This window comes from Thamnophis sirtalis, unplaced genomic scaffold (assembly GCF_051295495.1).
Source record: "Thamnophis sirtalis isolate CommonGarterSnake01/CBP01778 unplaced genomic scaffold, rThaSir2_p1.2 scaffold_9, whole genome shotgun sequence".
NCBI classification, from domain to species: domain Eukaryota; kingdom Metazoa; phylum Chordata; class Lepidosauria; order Squamata; family Natricidae; genus Thamnophis; species Thamnophis sirtalis.
In genome coordinates, this window is record NW_028261389.1 from 49,263,581 (window position 1) to 49,286,812 (window position 23,232).

Below are 23,232 nucleotides of genomic sequence, written 5' to 3' on the forward strand. Positions count from 1 at the left end.
ATATTTCACAAAATATGTCCTACTTTGTATAGTAAAAAATAACACTTAAAATGGCAACTGTGTCTGCTATTTTATACATAACACGATATTTTATATATCATAATATATTTTAAGTTCAGTGAGTTTTATTTCAATGATACAGGTATATGTACAGTACTTGGATGCCCTATTATATTAACAGGTACAACGAGGAGTAAGTAAAGCTTGCTTAAAATAATAGTCCATAGCATTAAGCATGTGGTTACTATAAGAGAATGTTACAGTGTATATTAGTGCATTAATGTGTTAGTATATTAATGATTGATATGTTGGTGAATTCCAAATTAATCTCTCTTTAGTTAGATCTAAAATGTGCTACCTAACTCTATTGTTAGGTTCTATACTTTCACTGTATTAATATACTAGTGATAGTTTAAAATTGGTAGCTGGACTATTATATTTAACTTTTCTTTTAAGCTTGTGCTATGGCTCCCTGCTGGCCATAATAAGAATACTTATTGTTAACATTTATTTGCCAAACACTTTTATAACTCCAGAAGCAATCTCTAACATGATTTAATTTGAATTATTTATAGGAAAGTGAAAGAATATCAATTTAAACCTTCACATAAAAATCTACATATTTAGGGAGTAAAAATAACAATAAATTAAGCCTCACCAAAAGACCAATTGATGTTAAACTGATGTTTAGTTCTTGGTTGTGAAGCCCAAAACTTCCAGCAACATCTACTACAATCTGTAGGCAAGTACATGGCATTGTTGGCAAAAAGTCAGTCACAACCAACTGGAGACACTGGAATGCAGTCCGGATTAGAGACTCTCTATTAACAAAATAAATAGTTATTTATAAATAAGAATTATGATACAGGTGGTGCTCAACTTATGATCAGTTGTTTAATGCCCATTTGAATTTACAATGGATTTAAAGAAAGTGATCTGTGACCTATCCTTAAAGTTATAACTCCTGATGCCCCATGGTCACATGATCATATTTGTTTAGTTATTTATTTATTTAAAGTTATAAAGGTTGAAAGAAGTGCATGGGTTTGCATTATAATACACTGGCTGAAACTTATTCTTCCCTATAGATTTGAATCATATCCTTATGGTGGATAGCTATAAAACTACTAAGACTATTTCATTAAAACTCCAAAATCTTGGCCTCTTCAAGGAGGAGTTCCTAATAATGGACTGTGAATGTGTATTTAATGCATCTAAACATAGTATTAAAGATCAGGAAATCCAACAGGAGCTGTCCGCTTTACCCAAGAATGTTTTCTTGAGCAGATAAGCCTCTCTTCATAAACCAGTGAACTGTTCCTAAATTTTGGAGGACACTAACTCTAGATGTGACTCTCTGTCCATAGCAGTTCTGGAGGGCCAATACAAAAAAGTTCCATATGAGTTGAGACTGTGTCCCTGTAGACAAGGGGGTCATTAAAACCACGTCCTGCTGTATTGCACCCTCTACAAGATCTCATCTTCAAGGACTCATCTTAATGTCTTAACTGATACAAAAATCTCAATAATTCTGATCCTTTTTATGCACATGTCAACCCTGAAGTGAGCTGACTGAGGCCATCTTGGAGGCTTCAGGGTTGCCACAAGAAAGAAGAAGGGATAGGGAAGGGGGAAATAGATAGCTGGGATTTTATAGTCAAAACAAAAAATTTTCCTGTGGAAAACAAGGACATTCCAATAGGTGGCTGGGGAGAAGAGGATTGGAATAACCATGACGAGCACCTCAATTGTGCTCTGATGACTTGGGGAAAGGGGGGAACTTTTACTTTTTTAATTAAGTGAAAGCCATGGGAACCTTTAGAGTCGGTTTTCACCAGTAATGCCAATATGATGTATCCAATAAATCATTCCTTGAGGAATCTATCTCCCTCAGAATTCTGCTTTCTTTGGGTGAATTACTTGGAATGCTGACAGTACAGCTATTATTGGATCAGTATAATATAGTTTCTTTGATTGTAGTTAGGTTTTGCTATAATGTCTGTAAAATTACACAGACATGGTTACCCATTAATAATTTCACCATCAATTATTAATAAGTTCACCCTCAATTGTAATATATTACTAAGTCCTGTCCTATAGGGGTAAGGTTAAAGCCTAGGGATTTTATTTAATGTATTGGATTGTGTTGGTAGAAATGTCAGCCTCCAATTTTACCATTTTTGGTTTTAGTTATTGGTGGTACCCTACTAGAAGTGTTAAGTATTATAAATAGAATAAATAAATAAAATACACTTACCCTTGATCACTTCTAATTGCTCCCATAACTCCAAGTACCAAGGGCCATCCAGGCCCTAGACTGTCCCCTTGGCTTTGCAAAATCTGTAAAACGCATTCCAATTGCTTGAGTCTAATATCAGGGTGACTGATATTTGACAACTCTTTCAGTGGGTTTAGTAACAACAGCTGAAGCCTCTGGGAAAAAAAAAAGAAATGAAAATATTATTCATTCAAAGAAAGTAACAAAATAACTAGAAATGGAAAGATAGTTACTCTCATCAGTGCCATGCTTGGAAACACCACTTCTAAGTGTAGGAAATATGTTTTCCTCTAGGATTGAAAACAAACAAGTGGAGAAAAGTTACTTACCATACTAATGACTAGACTGATCTACACCCAACTTTGTTAACTATTCTATAACTATCAGTTTTATTTAAGGAGACTTTATCATATAAATAGCAATATGCAGACTTCATACCTCTAAATTATGGAGACGATCCTTTGTAGCTTTAAGACATTTTAAACTCATCTCATAATATTAATATATAGGGCCACATCTTCTAACATTTGGTAGTATCTGGTAACAATATAATCACTAGTGAATTGATGTCATGATATATATTGTATATGCCATAACTTGCTCATTATGCATTTTTATTCCATCTGGGCTGCAATCCTCTGTCAACTAAACTAGGTTTTCTTTGGAAAAGTCATGTACAGGGCTATTCATCAGTGCATCATTATTCAGTCCAATAAACAGATAATTTCCTAGGAAACCCATTGATTAGCAGAACAACATTATAATCAAATAACATGGCATTGTAATTCTAGTTCTACTCTATTTATAACTAAATTGGAATACAATTGCAGAAAACAATTTATACTTCTTACTCAACATCATTATCAATTAAGCTACTAATTATTTTTTAGCATGCTAATTTACCTGGTTCTGAGAGAGTGAAGGGTCATGGTTAAATGTCAATCCGGCTTTGATGAGAGACGTTAAAGCTTCTGCTCCCCATTCCCTCATCCTTGAGTTTGGATGTTGGCAGACCTACAGTCAGAATGCACATTAATAAATATTCAGCACTCTATGTTGCTTTTCAGTCTATAAAATAATTGAAAGAATGCTAATGTCTATCCTGATCATTATAAACCACTCGGTTTATACATAAGCATAGCAGTTGTTGCATTATTAGCAAGCAAAATGCTTCGTATTTCTTATTTTAAAAAACTATATTAAATATGGAAAATTAAGAGCATATTTACTAGTGGAGTAATAATATCTTTACATGTTTCATATTTTACTACATTCTTTACCCAATTCTGATGATTTGCATGGTTGTAGATTTATGTGTTGTGTCATCCTATCTTATAAAATGCTCATTCTTCTTATATTAAAATTCATCTCTTTGAAATCTGCTTATATTAAAATTTGTATCTTAGAAATGTCAGTTTGGTTTGAAATATTATTTTCCAACATCACAATGTGATAATTCTACATTAGAAAAAGATCAGCTAGTAAATAAGTAAGACATACTTGCAAGGCATGCTTACCTTCTGAATTAAAAAAATTAGGAAGCAATAAAGGAAAAGGGAAAAATATGAATGTAAGGCAAGCAATAAATATTAGAATAACAAAACTACTGTATTTTTCGGAGCATAAAACACACTGCTGTATAAGAAGCACCTTAATATTTAGGGGGGAAAACAAGAAAAAAATAATTCTGCCTCTGTCTATCAGCATTAGGATCAGCGGCATCCTCACTTCAATCGGATTTTGATAACGAGCAGCACAGATCTTTTTATCCATTTAAAACAAACCCTATCAGCCTACAGGCACTTAACTGGAGTGAGTAGGGAGGGGGATGATTTTCATGGGGGCAGAAGTGGGACTTGGCACTGAAGGCTCTGCCCCCGAGACGCCCCCTTCTTCCTACCTATAGCAGTAGATGTTGAAAGCCTGGTTTTCTCACAGCAAGGCCCGATAGAGAAGCAACACTTCAGTCCTCCTGCCATGTCGTAAACATGGTGCCGGGCTTCCCGGCAAGCCCCATGCGCTGCCTCGGTCGGAGCCTGATTCCGCAAGCAGCCCAGGAAGCGTGGAGGTCTGGACGGTTGTGAAGTGGGCTCTGCGCAGGAGGTGTAAGGCAAGGCAGCTAGCAGCTCTGCCTGCCCCTTCTCCAGATGGCCCAGGTGAAGGGCAGTCACCTTCTCCTGGCCCAGGAGGAAAGAGATGAGTGTGCAAAGGAGGAGGGTGGGCGGCTCTACAATGTGCAACGGGGAACCGGGGAGGAAAACATTTTCAAGTGGCAGTGCCGGCTGTATGCCCTGTTTTTGGATTTGGGAAGGGGATCGCAGCCCTGCCCCCTGAAAACATTTTCCTCCCCGATTTGGGCGGAGGCCAAAAAAGTGGCTAACTGCCTGAAAAACACCATTCCAGGTGACGGGGATTGCCAAAAACAAGCATCACTTTTTCGGTCTCCACATGCCGAAACCATTGCTCCCACGTTTTCATGAGGGCAAGCAGCTCCGTGAATTGCATCGGGGAATTGGGCCAATGGACTGCAGTGACTGGAGAGGGAGACATTTCGCTTTCGGGGCTTCCGCTCCACTCGGCTCCCGGGTGCCAAGAGGGGTTAGGCAGTGGCAGCGGCGGCTCCTTACATTGCTGGGGAGTGAAGTCAGCATGGCCATTGTCTCCCCTGAGCTGTCCTCTCGCTTGCAGGAGGAGGAGGAGGGTGGCATAAAGCAACGGCATCTTAAACCAAAGCCTCTGAGTAATTGGGAAAGAAAGTCACACTTTTTGGGTGGCAGTTTTTGGCAGGTTCCAAGCGCGGCTTTCTTTCCCAGTTACTCAGAGGCATTGGTTTAAAGTAGCTCTCCTTTCTAGTCACCGCCGCCCATTGGCCTGATTCTCCGATGCAATTCGTGGAGCCACTTGCCCTCATGAAAACGTGGGGGCAGAGGTTTCAGCGTGCAGAGACCGAAAAAGCAATACTCATTTTTGGCAATCCTCGTCACCTGGAATGGTGTTTTTCAGGCAGTTAGCCATTTTTTTGGCCTCTGCCCAATGGGGCATATAGCTGGCACTGCCACCTGAAAATGTTTTCCTCCCCGGTTCCCCGTTGCTCATCACAGAGCCGTGTACCCTCCTTCTCCTTCTCCGCAGACTCACCTCTTTCCTCCTCGGCCAGGAGAAGCTGACTGTCCTCCACCTGGGTCATCTGGAGACGGGGTAGGCAGAGCTGCTAGCCGCCTTACCTTAGCACCTCCTGTGCAGCACCCACTTTGCCAACCGAGTCCCAATCTCCATGCTTCCCCAGGCCGCTTGGGGTCCAGTGGGTGGATGGGAGGGCCTACCTTCGGACTATAAGAAGCATCCAGATTTTCACCCTCTTTTTTGGGGGAAAAAGGTGCGTCTTATACTCTGAAAAATACTGTAAGCTTTATATCATTATAGATCTGATGCATAACATTTCCAGAAGTAATATAATGGCTGAAATGTCAGCCCTATCTGGAAAGATTTGAATTGAAATATTGGTTCAATTGTGTTGCAATGACTTGTCATAGCTGCCAAGTCTAAACTATTTCCCAGATTTGTTCAATAATGAAACTGGGGAATATTATCAGCATATAAATACTAAATAACAATACAAAATATTGGTGTAGCATTGTAGTTTAAAATATGGAACTAACCTATTTTTCAAACTGAATTCTACTACTCCCCCACTTCCTGAGCTTGCCAGCCTAGAAGTAAATCATTTTAATGATATATCAATGCAAAAAATATAATTTTTCTACTAATTTTATGAAGAGAAAAATGCATAGTAAAAATTAAAAAAAAATCTGACAATGAGGTGTGGAACATCTATATATTTCAATGTCGTTACTGCTATTATGTCTCCTAACTAGCAATGTTGGCTTGAACTGAAATTTAGCAACATTGAAGGGCTACCTGGATTTCCACATCTTCTAAGCAGAATCACTGCATTTCTGATCAATATGAATTTGTAAATTTTCAAGAATTAATATTGAATATCATACTTGCAGCACCCCAAATCTTGATAATATTTCTAGCTATAGAACTTTTGGGGTTCTGTAAATCCTTTGAATGATATGTATCACAACAAGCAGAAGGAACTACAAAGTAGCACTCTTTGCATCAATTAAGCAGCTGCACATTTTTCCAAGGCAACATAGCTGCTTTTGGAATCTGGTTTCAGTTGTATCTGCAGGGATTAAGCACTTCTCTTTGGCAGAAAAGAAAAGCACATCTATTTTGAAAGATTAGTACTCCTTAAGCATATTTATTAAAAACATATAGTTTCTAATATAAAATTAATAATTTTATGTAAAGCAAAACAATTCAGCTTTAGCAATTTTTCTGAGGTAAGAAGCATAATCAGCACATTTACACAAAATACCCTATTGTAGGTAGCTAAAACATTAGATTGTATATAATCTAAGAATATCTATTCTGCTTTTCAGAGAAGGCATAATTATAATTTTAATTTGCAATATAGTATTTTGGGCAGCATTATCCTGATTTAAATTATATACAATAATAACAGCCCAACTGACAATCATATTACTTTTTACCATATAGTTGTGAAATTTCTGGCATATTAAGTGTTTTATCTGGAAGGGATTTGGGATTATCAATAAAGGCACATATTAACAAGCTATTTAATACACCAATATTTAAAAAACCCACCTGGTTAATATTTGGATGGGAGATGACAAAAAAAAAATCTCAAGCTAGATTAGAATGTTAGAAAAAACCCATTTTGTTTTGTTCCTTATTTTAAAGAAGAAGAAAATTTTATCGTTCCATACTGCTGCCAAAAAACCTACAATGAATACATCAATTGTTTTATCTGCTAGTACAAAACTTTATGGTTTATTTATTTATAAGTTATGACTATATAAGAAAAGGTGCATTCTCTGAAACAATTATGGTGGTCATGTGGGAAAAACGTGACTTTCTCCTCATCTGATACTTTCCCAACCCACACAGGTACAGAATTCACACAGTACACATTAAGCAGGGAATTGGAGGATTCAATAGTCTAATTAGCCTTTCTAATTCCATGACTCTACAGTTAATGGGGAACAAAACAGAATAGAAACAGGAAAGAAACTAATATTAAGCATTACTTGTTTCTTATTCTTATGCTTTAATTAGTCTTAATTAAAAGGAGAAAATACTAAGATTTTTCAAACATAAAAACTGATAGAAGATTGTAAAATGATTCATTACCTCTAAAAGATGACCAGTCAGTGGTCTCCACATAATTTCAATCCTATGCATGTTAACCAGTCCTGTTTCTAACAATTTAGCAACAGCGAACAATGATGGTTCCTAAATGCAAATGGTATTTAAAATGATTTCATTCACCAGATCAAACATTAAGTTACTATATTGAAGAACAGTGATGTAAAGTGTTCTCTTCAAGGTTTGTTGATATAGAAGTTTAATTTTTAGTTGTGAATTATAATCCTTTATCCAATATGATAAAATCCATACTGTATATCAACTATCCATATGAAGTTCAAATATATATTTGTTAGAGTATATAGGCTGGATCAGTTTCACACAAACTTTTAAAGTACCTACTATACACACATCAATTCATTTGCTTTTTAGTTTGATAAATCCCCTCACGATGAGGAGATTGAAGTATTCTTATTAAATGCCCAATACCCATACAATTCATAGGCAGTATATATATATTTTATTTATACCCCTTGGTGCCTTCAATGAAATGTTAACTTTATAGTTTCTTCTTTTTATATATGTATGCACTATATATATTTACTTATGCATGCATTAATGGTGTGCTGTATTTTTAAATTCTGTGACGGTGTTGGACCATATGAACTGTATGGTTGTAAGCCTACAACCATACATACATACATGCATATTTTTGGAATTCACTGATCAGAACTTAGTTTAATAAATTAAGTTTTGCACAAAAGGTTTCCTGTGGTCTTTATTTTTTCCTTTTCTGCCACAAAGACAGTGGTTACAAATTGTGTAACAAACTAGGATTATAAATCAATTTCCAGCTTTAATTTATTAACTTTTCCCATTCTGTTTATAATTGCTTCTATATTTGAACTAAATGTATAATTATGAACAATTGTACTTAATTAAGGAATACCAAGAGTTGAGTATAGGGGCAAAAGACTAAAATGGGTATGTAAGTTCATTAATATGTAATGTTACATAAAATCTGTTTTATTGCTAATGCATGCTGAATAATTGAGAAAGCCAAAGAATACCAAGAAAAGTCACTATATGCTTCATAGAAAAGCCACTGATCTTGTTCATCATGTCAGGCTGTGGAATATGCTTAGAAAAATGGGAATCCCAGAAAACTGCTTTGTCATCTTGTAAAACCCATATACAAAGGAAGTCATAATATGGACTGAACATGTGTATGGTGAAATTGACTGTCTTCAGGTTGGCAAACTACTCAGACAAGATTGTATATTTTCCACTTTTATATTTAAACAATTTGCTGAAATATATATTAAGGGAAGATACATTTGAAGAAATAGAGTGTGCTTTAAAAACTGGAGAAGAAACATCTATAGTTGTGGGTTCTATCTACAAAGGAGTTACATCTCCTTTGCAATGGGCTTTTTCTGCCATGGAAAAGAACATCATTTCTTCCCTATAATGGGATCTACCATTTTCATTCCATCCTTCCTGAAATCCTGCAAAATTTGGCAGTGTCAACAAGCCTATAGACTCAAGGGAATGGTGGTTTCCATATCTCCATGTCTAATGTTCTTCCTTAGGGTTTTTAATGTTTTTAATGGCATTCTATTTTACCATTGCTATTTTATGGTTTTATTGTATGCCACCCAAAGTTACATTCTGTAAGATGAGAGGCATATAAATAATGTTTATGAATATATAATATATAAATATAACCTGTACTATGCAGATGGCACTACTCTGATAGCCAAAAATGCATAGGATCAACATGCTGTGAAAAAAAGTGAAAGAACACAGTGAAAATTGGGACTAGAATTAAATATAAAGATCAACCTCATGACAACATGTACAACAAGAGCCTTAAAACTGACAATGAAGATACTGAAGTGGTAAACAGCTTCAGTCTTTTGGGATCCACCATCAACATGAAAAAACAGTCAAGATATACATAATGGACTAGCACTTAGTAAAGCAGTCGTGAAGACCTTGTTCAGATGCTGTTATATACCTACACTTATAAAGATCAGAATAATGCAAGCCATGGTACTCCATGTGATGCTGTATGGAAACAAAAGTTTGGCTTTGAAGCAGCAAAATAGAAAAAGTACTGATGCTTTTGAACTTCGGTGTTGAAGAAGATTCATGAGAATACCATGGCCAACCAAGAAAACAATGAATAATCACATAAATCACCTCAAAGTTTTATCCCAAAGCACAAATCACCAGGATCAAATTATCCTACTTTGACACATTATACAAAGACTTAGCTCTCTAGAGAAGGCTATAATGCTGGGAAAGAGAAGAGGCTGACCAGCAGCAAGATGGAAGGCCTCAGTGGGGATGGTTGCACTGTTCGAAAACCTGAAGGACCAGATTAGGGACAGATGCACACGTAGAAAAACTATGTGGTTGATAAAAGTCAACACCAATTTGATGACACATAATTAATAGCAAATTGATTTTTGGGCTATAAGGACCATATGAGATAATTGATATAAATCATGTTTATATAATTCATGTTCATGTAAATAATATGTAAATTTAACTGAATGAAGCTGGTTAATTTATATAAGAAACTTAAACATATTGTACCTTATTATTTCCATAGGCCATATCCATGGCTTCCAGAGACAATGAACAAAGTGCATTTATTAAATGATGTAAGGAAACATCATCCAGATATCTGTGGGAAAGGAATGAAGGAGAGAAATCAAGTATTAAAACTATTTCAAAATGAATAAGAAAAAAGAACCCCAAAGTGGAGCTGTCTGCAACAAATAAATCTGGTTAAAATGATAAAAAGAGATATAATAGATAGAGACAGAGTTTTAGAACTGTGTATTTAAAAAATTGTTTACAAAGACATTTTCTTACTGTGAACTTTCAAAAAGTCTGGAAAGAATGTTCGAGATAACTGGCAAATCAGTCATAACAGCTGTAGTTAGAACCTAAAAGAAATAATTGCAAGATTGGTAAATGTATAGTAAAAACATTGTCACTGTTCTATTCAATAAAGTAATATATATATCTTACTGTGCTAGGTCCTTCTACAGCTCTTCCAGGCTTTAAAGCACCTCCAATGCCTGGTTTCAAACCAAGAATCCATACAAGATGCTAAAATGCCAAAAAACAAAACAAAAACTCAACTTTGAAATACATTTGTAAAATATTTAAGAACGTAAGTATGTTCTTCTGTGACAAAGTGTGTGAAGTTCTTATCACAATTTAAAAGCTTAGACAAAATAGCAAAAGATCATTATAGCTCTGTATAACCAGTATATCCATGCTGTTGATAGGTGATTAGAACATGTGGTTTCCTACATGGTGGGATGATCATATTTGGATACCCAAAGTCAAGGTGATTTGACATATAACAATAGCAGTCTGGGAAATTGAATAGATCTGATTTTTAGCATAGTAGAAATTTCACTGCTCAACCACTGAAAATGATACATCTATTTTTATTAAAAATTAAAAAATCACCTGGAGTGTAGCTAAGACAAGTTGCCATGATGTACCAAGGACGGCTCCATGACAATGAGCCAAGCTAAGTAACGTCCTCATGCACTGTATATTCTTAGATGTAAGCTAAAAAAAATTTTTTTTTAAACAGTTAGCATTTTATAGATGTAAGCTAAAAGTGTTTTATAAGTGAAAAACTGTTTTAACAATATTAATGAAAAATATAATCATTCCAAAAATACTCGCTACATACCAATTTACTCTTAGATTTCTCTATAACTGAGGCTTATGGGTAAGGGATATTTTACAGTGAATTTCAGTGACAACATCTGACATAATCCTTAAATCCTTATGGCAGAGGGAAGCGGTTTAATTTGATCAAATATTCAAATATTTTACTTTACAAACAAATATTAGTACAAGCTGGTACACATAAAACCGAAGCAGAAAAGAGAGAACCCAAAATAGACATGCTTCTTTTGATACAACAGTATTTAAGGTCTTTTCCACACAGACTTTTTCATCTCTGAGAGTGACTGGGCTGCTTGGTGGAGGAATTCTGTCCTGCGCAGGGTAAAATCAATTTGGCCCATCATTCTTCCATTCTCTTTGAGAATGGGTCCCCATGGATCTTTTTCAGCCAGAGAAAGTCCTGTCAGCAGGCGGCAGTGGCTTGTAGCCTTCTTTACTGACTTCCCTTTGGGCTCTCTGAAGAAGCTAGCAGGGAAGATTTCAAATGACGATCACATTTGCATTGGCAAACCATGGTAAGTAAGAATGAGTTGCCAAGAACCCAGATCGCAATCATGTGACCATGGGAGCTCTGCAATGGCTTTGGACATAGTCACAAATTCCTTTTTTCAGAACTGTCATTTTGAATGGTTGCGGAATGAACAGTCATAAAGCGAGGACAACCTGTAGTGTTCTCCTGCAATTAGTATTTGAAACATATACAGAAATATATATATATATATATATATATATATATATATATATATATATATATATATATATATATATATATATATATATATATATTGTTGTATTTGTGCATATATGTGTATATATATATATGTATATATATGTATGTATGTATGTATGTATGTATGTACGTACATACATACATACATACATACATACATACATACATACACATATATATTTCATCAGATTAATTCCAGGATAGAACTAATTTATATTTATAACTGAAAAATAGCAACAATAACTAGAAAAAAAACTCATTGTGCACTATTCATTCAAATTCATTAATATTATCCCTTTAGTGTTTTTTTAAAATAACAAAGATTAAGAAATGAATAACCAAACCCTTTCTCAATTTACTGCAAGGTGAAATATAAAAAAAATATATAAATAAAGCTTGAGGATCTCACTAGATCAGATAGTCAGACCATAAATTCACAACTGCAATTGAGAATGAGATGACATTAAATGAAACATGAAAAGATGTAGTTCATGCATCACAGGAACAAAGCAGAAGCCATCAAGATAGAATAATAATGTACAATATTAAATATCTTAATTAGTTAAAGGGATTATAATAGAAAGATACAAGTAAAAGGAACCCCATATCTAGAGCAGTTGATAGGTAGCAGCTGATATAAAAGGAGCAGACACAGTAACCTAGTTACCAATTAATGGAAAGCTATTGTAAAGCTTTTATAAAGAATCCTTCTGTCAAGATAAGATTCTTCCTAAAGGCAAGAAAAAGTAAAAGGGCAGTGACTTATCCTTGAAGAATTCTTAAAAGTATACTGAGAAGCTTTTTTTTTCATGGAAAAAAATGTAAAATACTATGAACTTCATTTCAATTACGTACAAGACAGCTCACCAAACATGAGATAGATAAGAATAGCTTATCTGTTTAAAGAACTTCTTGTTTTATCAGGGCAGAGATGAGCCAAATCAGTAACCCACTGTGACAATGGAACACCAAGACCTGTACAGTGGTTCCCTAATCCTCATCCAAAATGGTGGCTGGCAGGATACCTGAGTATGCAGGTGAGTAGATGGTTTCCCCCTTCTCTGCATGCGGGGAACAGGTAGAAAAGGAAGAGAGAAGAGCTGATGCAAATTTTGCTTCTGCTGGATGGTTGTTCCTCTTAGCAGTTTGGTGAAAAATGAAAACTAAGAGGGAAATCATCGCCCAGAGCCCTCTCAGAGGGAGATGGGCGGTTAAGAAATATGAAATATAAAACAAATAAAGCTTGCAGAAAAATGATAGAGAGGAAGAACAGTTGACAAACACAAAGGAAGTCTAAATGTACAAGGCATCATTTAATTTTAAATCATTTCAAAATCAGATTACATTCTACAATAGCCATGCAACTAGAATGGTGCCATGAAGACAGAAGAAAGCTCAGGAAGATTTGGTCTCCAGCTGCAAAGCTGTTTCTTGGGTATTTTGCTTTCTCTTACATAGGTAGGGTGAATAGGTGTCATTCAAGCAAAAGCTGTAAATGATGAATCTGAAAATAATTGCAGGTTACTTTGACAATGAACTTTTTATAACTAGAACTTTTTATAACTAGAATATGGTATGAAAATTTGGCTCATGTATGTAACATGTTTAATGTATTAAACCATGATATATTTAATCACAGTTACTGAATAAATCACAATGCCTGCTTCATGTACCATAGGATTAAACAATTTGATGACTTAATATCATGAATATAGATCAAATATGCTATATGACTTTAGACAGGAGAGATTAAAATGTGATCTATGTTAGCAATCTATACTGTTCCTCAGTGAAAGCATCACTTAAGTATAATGGTAATTAGCATTAGCTTCCTCTTGGCTCTCTGTTTGTACTTTTCTGCTCTGTTCTTTTCACCATGCTATAATAGAAGACCCATCCTTTTAAAAAGTGCAATATTCTACTAAACTATGTCACTCCAATGGGGAAAAAAAGATTGCGAATAATGGTACAATAAAATTTGGGCAATCTAATGTTCAGATTGTTTAAACAATGTGCAAATCTACATACTCTCTGTCTATACACTCATATACAAACACCCCTGGATACAATTAAATTTTGTACAAAAAAAGACTAAAATAAATCATTAGCATTCAGCTTTAACAAGACATTAGGAAGCTTTCCAGTTAATATATGTAGGTTTACTGAGTTTGGCATGGCTTAATAGTGATGGGGGAAATGAGAAAAAAGAGATAGATAATAATGAAGCAAAAAAAGAAATATTTGCGAACTATATTTTACCATTACTGTTCCCTGTGGTTGCAGAGCCAGTGGTTGCCCCACTGCTACAACTTGCTGATGAGATTCACTTGAGGGACTGATCATTTGCACATTTTGACCTTGAATAGAATATGCTGGAAAGCAAAATAATATTTAGATAAGAACTTTCATAAAATATATATTTTAATTCAAATACACCTATATACATACATAAATATGTTTATTAAATATATTACTAATAGTTATAACAAACTACTAGTAATAAAAATTTAAAAATCCTTAAAAAATCAGTTTGCTACTAATGGAGACATTTTAATGTAGCCTTTACATCTAAAATTATACTATGCATCCAAAACAGCAATGAGAGTATTCATAGGCACATGGAAGTTTGTAATTTCTATGGACTATTAATAACATTCAACCAGTGAAGAAAAGACTGGTGGGCTTTCAGAATCTGGCCATATATAACTATATTATACTGTACTGTACTGTACTGTACTATACTATACACTATACTATACTATAATTATTATTATATATTTCATTTCTTACAGAAGTGAGAAGACAGATCGATATGATATTCTGACAAGTACGTGTGGCTAACAAAAAAAGTGCATTCTTTCAAAATTGGAGAGCATTTTTACATTCAGATGATGTAAAATAAGACTAAATAATATCCTTACATTTACTGGAAAGGGCAGCACTAGTAGTATTCAGTACTGTCAAGGCATAGTGAGGAGGCAAAGAACCTTTGCAAATAGCAGTAATAAAGGCATCTCTTGATGTTACAAGACTTAGTTTTCCACACAATGCAGCCATAATTAGTTCTGCTTTTAGAATATTTTCTGTGGCAGCTTCATCGGTACTGAAATAGTACAAAAATTATTAACACAATCCATACATATTAAAAATAATTTTGATTAAAAACAAAGCATAAATAACCATATTGTTCCATTGGAAATAAAATAATTATTGCACAATTATTAGGCAAGTGAGTATTTTAACCATATAAACATTTTTATTTATATTTTCCACCTCCAAGCTGTATAAACTTGAATGCTTAGTAGATATAAGCATATCAGGTGATGTATTTGTCTAATGAAGGAGAGTGTAACCTAAGGAGATCAACACCCTGTATCAAGGTGAATAATTAGGCAGCTTCTTTTCCTCAGACAAAAATGGGTCCAAAAAGAGGTTTAACTCACTCTGAAAAGTGAAAAATTCTAAAAAGTCTTTCAGGGGTATGCAGCACACTTGAAATTGCTAAGATATTGGGGTGTGATCACAGAACCATCAAACGTTTTGTTGCAAATTGTCAACAGGGTCACAGGAATGTGTTGAGAAAAAAAGATGTACATTAACTGCCAAAGATTTGAGAAGAATCAAACATGAAGCTACCAAGAATCAATTATCCTCCAGTGCTGTCATATTCCAGAACTACAACCTACCTGGAGTGTCCAGAAGTACAAGGTGTTCAGTGCTCAGAGATATGGCTCAAGCATCACTGAACAACATACATAAGTTGAAACAGCAAGACTGGGCCAAAAATACCTGAAGTCAGATTTTTTGAAGATTTTATGGACTGATGAGATGAGAGTGACTTTTGACAGACCAGATGGGCCTGTGTTCTGATCTAGGCTTCCTGATACAGTAAAAAGCACATGCTTAGTCCCTAAAAACCCTCTTTTTATTCCAAAGGCTGTGAATTATGTTCATTCACAGACCGTAATGAGTTCCAAATAGTTGTAAAGAGTCCTATAGTAGGCACCAAAGACTTTCAGGATAAGGCTGATAAGCACCCATGTTTATCTTCCTTGAAACGCTGCCAAAGGCTTAATTGGCAATTAGCTTGGCAAGGCCACACAAAGCAGAGTCAAGCCTAGCCCATGTTCCTCCCCAACCCCTTCGCTGTCTGACTCTGCTGCCAGCTCCGCAGGCTGCCAGTGGACCACAACAGCCTGTAGCTGGATCAGTAACAGGCACAGAACTCCACTTCGACTCAGATGCCAGCAATGTGGAGTTGGGGTCCCAGTATGAGCTAGTATTATTTAAAGATGAGCTAGTTGGACCTTTTCAGGTTGAAGGTGGACTCAAAATCAACTCCCAAACCTACTGCCAGGGTTTAGAAGACACTTTCATCAAGCAGAGATACAGAAAAAAGTCTGCATCTTTCAAGAAGACCATGATTTTTATGCAGGACAATGCTCCATCGCATGCATCGAAATACTCCACTGCATACCTAGCCAGTAAAGGCCTTAAAGATGAAAGAATGGCTCCCTTTCTCACCTGACCTAAATCCTATTGAGAACTTGTGGGCCCTTCTTAAATGGGAGATTCATGGCACGCCTCTCTGAATAATGTCTGGGAGGCTGTGGTTGTGCTCCACAAAAAGCTGTTTGTCAGCAGATCAAGAAACTGACAGAGTCCATGAATGGAAGACTTATGACTATTATTGAAAAGAATAGTGGCTATATTGGTTACTGATTTTTTTTAAATGTCAGAAATGCTTATTTGTATATTTTAGTTGTTTGTTTATTATTCTCACTTTAACAGATGCAAATAAAAAAGTGAAAATGGGAATGGGAAAATTTTTCATTTGGTTGCATAATTCTGTACACTAATAGTTGCCCAATAATTGTGCACATATAGCTATTCTTCTAAGAAAGCCAAAACCTGACTTTCACTTTCTTAAATATTCAGCTTTGAAGTTTATTAATGTTTTGGATTGACTGATAGCACTGTAGTTGTTCAATAATAAAATTAATCCTCTAAAATACAACTTGCCTAATGTGCACACAACATAGAAGGGAAATATTTATGTAACAATTAAACATGGTATAAGACATGCAAGATAATTATTAGAAAAATTCTGAAGACAAAAAACAAATTTAAAATAGAGCCCTTTAATAATATGAGCTTATTGGAAGAGGGAGGAGCTGATGTCGCAATGACACAGTGTTAGACAGTCAATATTTCTGCCGCTGGATGGTCCTTTTGGACCTAAACCGTCCCGTAGAGACAGTGATAGAAAAGAGTAAGTCCTGCTGATCTCAGGGACACTGCAAAGTCCCTGATTGATCCAGGAGAAGCTCTTATTTCTGACGACAGAAACGCAGCCTTTGAAGCTGCTGAAGTTGGGACAGCTCCGGAATGGAAAGAAAGCGGAAAGAGAAAGTGTGTCAAATTGATGAGAAATTTTATTATTAGAAAAGAGACTACCCCCCCCCCCCCAAAATCAAAGCTAAATTAAAATTGAAGGCAGAAGAGAGTAAGCGGCGAAATTAAACTACATTAAACTTAGTGTGTTATCTTTTTTAATTTTTCTTTTTATGGAAATTTTTACAAATGTTCCCTATTTTTTAAACTGAATGGATTAGTTTTTCTTCTACTACTTTTTATTCTTTTTTTATACCTTTGGATTACACATTTTCTTTTCTTTTTACAATGCTTGATTGGATTGTTTTCTATCTCCATTTAAGATTCCCCCCCCCCCTTAAGTTTGGAACATAAAGAAGAGATAAAGAGGAATATAAAGAGGGCTGTAATAACAGATGGAAAAGAAGTAACACTACTACTTAGGCTGGAGGCTGGGAAACGTTCTTTCTTTTTCCTCTTTGATCATTTGATATTTCAAGGCTTTTCAGTTTGTTTACTGAGAGTGATAGAAGGAAGAGCATAGGTTGTTTACACAGGTGTTCTTTGGGAGTTCTATCACCAGCTGGAGAAGATAAAGCCTTGACTTGAAAGATTATAATGAACTAGCTTGACATTTAACAAAAAGCCTTGAATGTTATAGTGGCAGTGTTTATGTTGAAAGAATGGCGCAACAGGAAAAAGAAATTTTAACATTACAAATAATTATGTTTGGAATCCAAAAAATACTAGTAGTAACAGAAAAAATTGAGAAGAGATTGGAGAATATAGAATGCAAAACAGAAAAATGTGATTGAAAAATTGAGGATGTTTATCAAATCAAGAAAGTGGAGGACAGAGTTCTAAAAATTGAAGAAAAAAATAAGCAAAGAGATAAGAAAATTGTGGATACTGACAGCAAACTGAGCATGGTTGGAAATGGCAAGAGCGGAATATGGAAAGGGGAGATAGATGGACTGGAACTCTGCCTCAGATTTCAAAGTATAGAAGAAGAAAAGAGAGAAAAATTGATGGAGGCAAGGAGAAAAATCTTTACAGAAGCACCAGTGATAACCAAAGTCAAGCTGATGGAAGGAGCAGATGGAGGTTTTCGAGTTCTCAGAAGAGACGAAATGAACAACAAGTTGCAAAGAGAGGATCATACAAGACTTACCAAGAAAGTAATCAGAATACTAATGCTACAAATGGCAAGAGACATAAGACTGCACCATTACTGGAAAGATTCAGGTTGATGTAATGAAAGCATATAATAAAAATTAAGTTTAAACTTAGTTAAATTTAGAGTATTATGTATAAAATGAAGTGATAATAGTTATAGTCAAATAAATGATTAATAATGCATATATATATATATATATATATATATATATATATATATATATATATATATATATATATATATATATATATATGTTTGATAATATGAAATTTTATATAAACTACAAATGGAGACTGTGAGAGGAGGTTTAAAAGTTTTGTTATTAAACATAATCAATTTTTATTTAGAACATGTTATAAAGATGTAATGTTATTGGATGATTTTAGGAGGATTAAATGGAATGCCATTATATAATTTTACTTTAAATTTAGAATATTTCATATAAAAGGATGTAAAATCATAGTCAAATGAAGGTTGAGGTACAATAATAGTAATATATATATAAATATATTTGATTTAAAAATATGTGATTTGATATGAATTGTGATGACTATGGAAGAGATTCATAGAAATTTTGTTACTGACACACTTTCTATAATTTTGTAATGGAAAATGGTTTTATGTTTTAAGTTCTGTCTGTTTGTGTTTGTTTAAGAAATAAAAAATAACATAATAATATGTGCTTATTAATATCTTTCAAATGTACATGTTTTGAAGATGTACATGTTGCAGAATCTTTCTGAAACATCATTTTGCATATTGTGTTACAAAAAATAAACTACAATAAAACTTTGTATTACACTAAAGTAACACAAACCTTTAAATTAGTTCCAATTTAATTCAATTCAATCTCACAGAATTCTCAGAAGTAATAATTCTAGCTAGGAAAATGTGAAAGTTGATGAAAGTTAGTGGAGATCTTTGTTATAATTTATTATAATGTTATAATTTATATATTTCAAGCAATTGTTATATTATCAGGCTTGGTGGTGCAGCAGTTAGAATGCAATACTGCAGGCTAACTCACTGCTCACTCCAGGAGTTCGATTCTGAGCGTCACCAGGTTGACTCAGCCTTCCATCTTTCCAAGTCGGTAAAATGAGGACCCAGATTGTTGGGGCTATAAAGCACTGTGAAGTAGTATAAAAGTCTATTTGCTATTTGCTATTGCTAGCATGTACCTGGTATCAAAAATGATAAATCTCATGTGACCATATTTATTGATACAGTATTTTAATGTTAAATAGATATGTTTTCTCTAGAAGAATAGAAGAGAAAAGCTTAGTCTTGCTTATCTAATCAGTTAAATTGCAATGATATCCAATTCTTTATAGTTTTTTGGCCATAAATATTTTTCTATAATTTTGTCTCTTAGGTCTCCAGAAATATGATACTTAGTTGACATGCAATTTTCTACATGAAGTCTTAGCTTGCCTGTAAGAAAGCATAGTTTTCAAAAATGAAACTATTTAAAAACAATTCAATACCTAGCATCCAGAAGTAAAGACAGTGCAGCAAGAAGACCACACCAACATGCATTCACCATTTCTTCCCAAACAACTCTGTGATCTTAAAGAAAACAAGTTTACAATACTATAAAATAATACTTAGCAAATCAATTACAGAAGATACATTTCTTGGTGCATTTTGGTTTTCACTTAATGTACACTGTCCCCACAGTCATATGATCACATTTCCAACATCCTTTGTCAGTTATCAACAAGAAAAGTCAATGGGGAGCTGGCAGGAAGTCACAAATCATGGTCATGCAAAGTGCTTACTTAAAGATCCACAGAATCCTTGCTCAGATGGGACTGTTGGAACTGCCATCACGAAGTGATACAATTACAGGATGTCATGCTTTATAACTGTGTTGTTTAGCAATGACAATTCCAGTTCCAATAGCCATTGTAAATTGGGATTGCCTGCATTTTATTCATATAGTAAAGAGTAACTACAATGAAGAGTAATTTGTTGATGCAAGGATAATTACATACAATTCCAAAATAATTTTTCAATTTTCATATTTTCAATCTGCAATAAAGTGCTTTAGAGGAAATATATTTCACCAATTATCATCTTATGAGGTAGTGCAGGTAAGAAGTATACCCAAAAATACTATTGCAACTTTATTATAAGTTGAAAATAATAAAATCCTGTAAATCTGAAAGTACGTTTCTCCTTGCTCACATCTACAGTCAAAGAAACTAGAGAAAATCTTTGTGAGATGCTTGCCAGGTCCCTATTTCTTCTGCAGGTTAAGCTGCCTATTATCTGACCATTGTCTAGACTGTGTCTCCTTCTCCTGTCTCCCAAGGTTAGTCCCATATTCCATTACATCTTTAATTCAAACTTGTAATAAACAATCTAAAATGTTATTAAATATGGCTGTCGGAAGTACTAGAATTGGATTTTTTAGTAAAATACACGCCAGATTATAGGGCAAAACTAATTGACTATTTCAATAGCACTGAAACATTCAATAAACAAATTCTAAAGAACTAGATTTGTATATTTAAAAACTATTAAATATATTTTAAATCAACAAGTTTCATCTGAATAGAAAGCGTAGCTCATTCAAGAAACACATCCTATCAGCTCCTTAATGCCTTCTTCCTCTTATCAACCAAATTTTGGACATCATCATATACCTGTATCTTTGTCAGTTTGTTCAGATGCTGAATGAAAATCCTGGCGGTACAAAGATGCTGTCGGTGAGGTCTGTGCATCGACTGTTGATATTTGACTGTCTATTTCAGTATGTCCCAATTCTTCTTCAATCATATTAGTAATGCCACGGACAAGATCCAGCAAACAATGAAATGCTACTGACATAGCATAGCCTTCGGGAATTGTTGGTGGCTCAACTTTATCCAACATTTCTAAACTAAAATATGAAGAAACATCCATCCAAAATCAATCATATGGAACTGCAAAAGACCAGCATTCAAGTCCATATTCAAAAGAGAACTAAAACATATTAACCTGGGTCAATAAGATAGCTAAAAATAAAACTGGTTAAATCATTACTTTTTAAGCTGGATGATTTAGGGAAAGGGAAATTCTCTAGACCAGTGGTCCCCAACCTCCCGACTCTGTGGACAGGAAGGGGCTGGAGTGGGGGAGAGGGGATGATTTCAAGTGCTGCGTACCGCTTCTGCAAATGCAGCTTTGCGCAGTTGCCTGATTCCAACAGGCTGTGGCCTGGCACCAGGTCGTGCACCAGGGGTTGGGAGCCCTGCTCTAGACTGATTAAACCAAATAAGATAAGATCAATATTTAATGCTTTGAACATCTGTATGTCAAAAGAATTAGCCTCTGAAGCGTTCAAATACTATTCTGATGCAAAGGCTGATGCCATAAGAATAGCTTGCGTTATTTATTGCATTTTGTTCTGGTCTTTCATTAGGTAAGTTTGTAGGGCACACAGAATAAAATCTGGAACAATTTCAAACATAACAAAATGAAATAAACTAAAAGTAAAGGATGAATAAAAACACATGGATAACAACAAATATAATTAATTAAAATACCAAGTAACAACATGTAATATGATAAACCAGCTGAAAATAACCCATCTGTGTGATTTTATGAAGACAGAACAGTGATAGGAAATATTTATATACTGCCATCACTGTGATGCAACAGATCCCAAAATATTCTCTAGATCAGGGGTGTCAAACTCAAGGCCCATGGGTTGGATCCGGCCCACGGGGTGCTTAGATCCGGCCCACGGGGCGCTCCTGGAAACAGCAAAGGATTAGCCCATAGTGCCTCTGCCAGTGAAAACAGAGCTTGGGAGGGTCCCATGCTGCCCTTCTGAGCTCTGTTTTCACTGGCAGAGGGTAGCAGGAGGTCATTGCAGCAAAAATTGAGCTCATGAGCCCGTTTTCACTAGCAGAACGCTCAGGTCACCATAGATGCCCCCGACACGAATGATCTCGAGCTGGTCACACCCCATGGCCACGCACCCAGAAGTTAAACACAACCCTGATGTGGCCCTCAATGAAATCAAGTTTGACATCCCGGCTCTAGAATACAATCAATTACAGTATTCCTCTTCAGTTCTATTCTACTTCTTATAAGTTGTCATTGATTTACAACCATAATTGAGCCTGGAATTGTTAAGCATGTCATCACATGACAATGTTACATTTTTTGTGGCAATTGTTAAGCAAATGGGAAAGTCAGTAGGCGAACCCATTGTTTACAATGGGTATTTTTTGTTGGAAATCAGAAGTAAATGCCAGCTTCTAGCAAAAAATGTAAACTGCACTCCTGTGATCACAGGACACTGCAAGCAGCTTTAAATGCAGGGTGGTTGCTGAGCACCCAAAATGTGATCAGGTAACTGTGGGGGGTTGGGGGTAGAACTTCAAATCTCAATCGTAAGTATCTTTATGGGGTCCTTCATAACTTTAAATGGTTGCCAGTCATTAAGAAAGGACTACCTGTATGTTTATCAACCCAAAGTCCATCCCAAACCAGGGAGCTTGTTAGTTTTCCCCCAAAGTGGAAGAAGGTGCTCAATATTAGCCAATCAGAATTTGTTTCTATTCTCAACCTAAACCTTATATGTGTTTATTTAAAAGTTAATTTTATTTCATTCAGTTGCATTTTAATTATTTGAACCAAGTCAAGTAAGAATATTCATTTATTAATTCAAACATTTGGTAGTCTATTCTAAAAATACAGTATGTTTAGCACTGCAACATTCATTTGCATCAAAAGTAAAGTCTCTTAAGTTAATAGGAGGCTGAAATATACCCA

At 35.0% G+C, this 23,232-nt stretch overlaps 1 protein-coding gene across 25 annotated transcripts in view; it reads right to left on the reverse strand.

The window, feature by feature from the left end:
* Positions 1-23,232, reverse strand: part of MON2 (MON2 regulator of endosome-to-Golgi trafficking) — a 118,723-nt gene that overhangs the window by 41,936 nt on the left and 53,555 nt on the right. For all 25 annotated transcript variants that reach the window (XR_015697755.1, XR_015697754.1, XR_015697758.1 and 22 more), the window contains 12 exons: positions 21,114-21,349; positions 19,950-20,031; positions 14,834-15,015; positions 14,172-14,284; positions 10,952-11,056; positions 10,502-10,582; positions 10,343-10,416; positions 10,061-10,151; positions 7,502-7,603; positions 3,182-3,292; positions 2,258-2,433; positions 659-821 (listed from right to left, as the gene is read on the reverse strand). Coding sequence is in view for 17 of the 25 variants with exons in the window: in XM_087723514.1 (XP_087579640.1) it covers positions 659-821; positions 2,258-2,433; positions 3,182-3,292; positions 7,502-7,603; positions 10,061-10,151; positions 10,343-10,416; positions 10,502-10,582; positions 10,952-11,056; positions 14,172-14,284; positions 14,834-15,015; positions 19,950-20,031; positions 21,114-21,349 (1,516 nt within the window). In the remaining 8 variants the exon portion in view is untranslated. The remainder of the gene's footprint in view (positions 1-658; positions 822-2,257; positions 2,434-3,181; positions 3,293-7,501; positions 7,604-10,060; positions 10,152-10,342; positions 10,417-10,501; positions 10,583-10,951; positions 11,057-14,171; positions 14,285-14,833; positions 15,016-19,949; positions 20,032-21,113; positions 21,350-23,232) is intronic.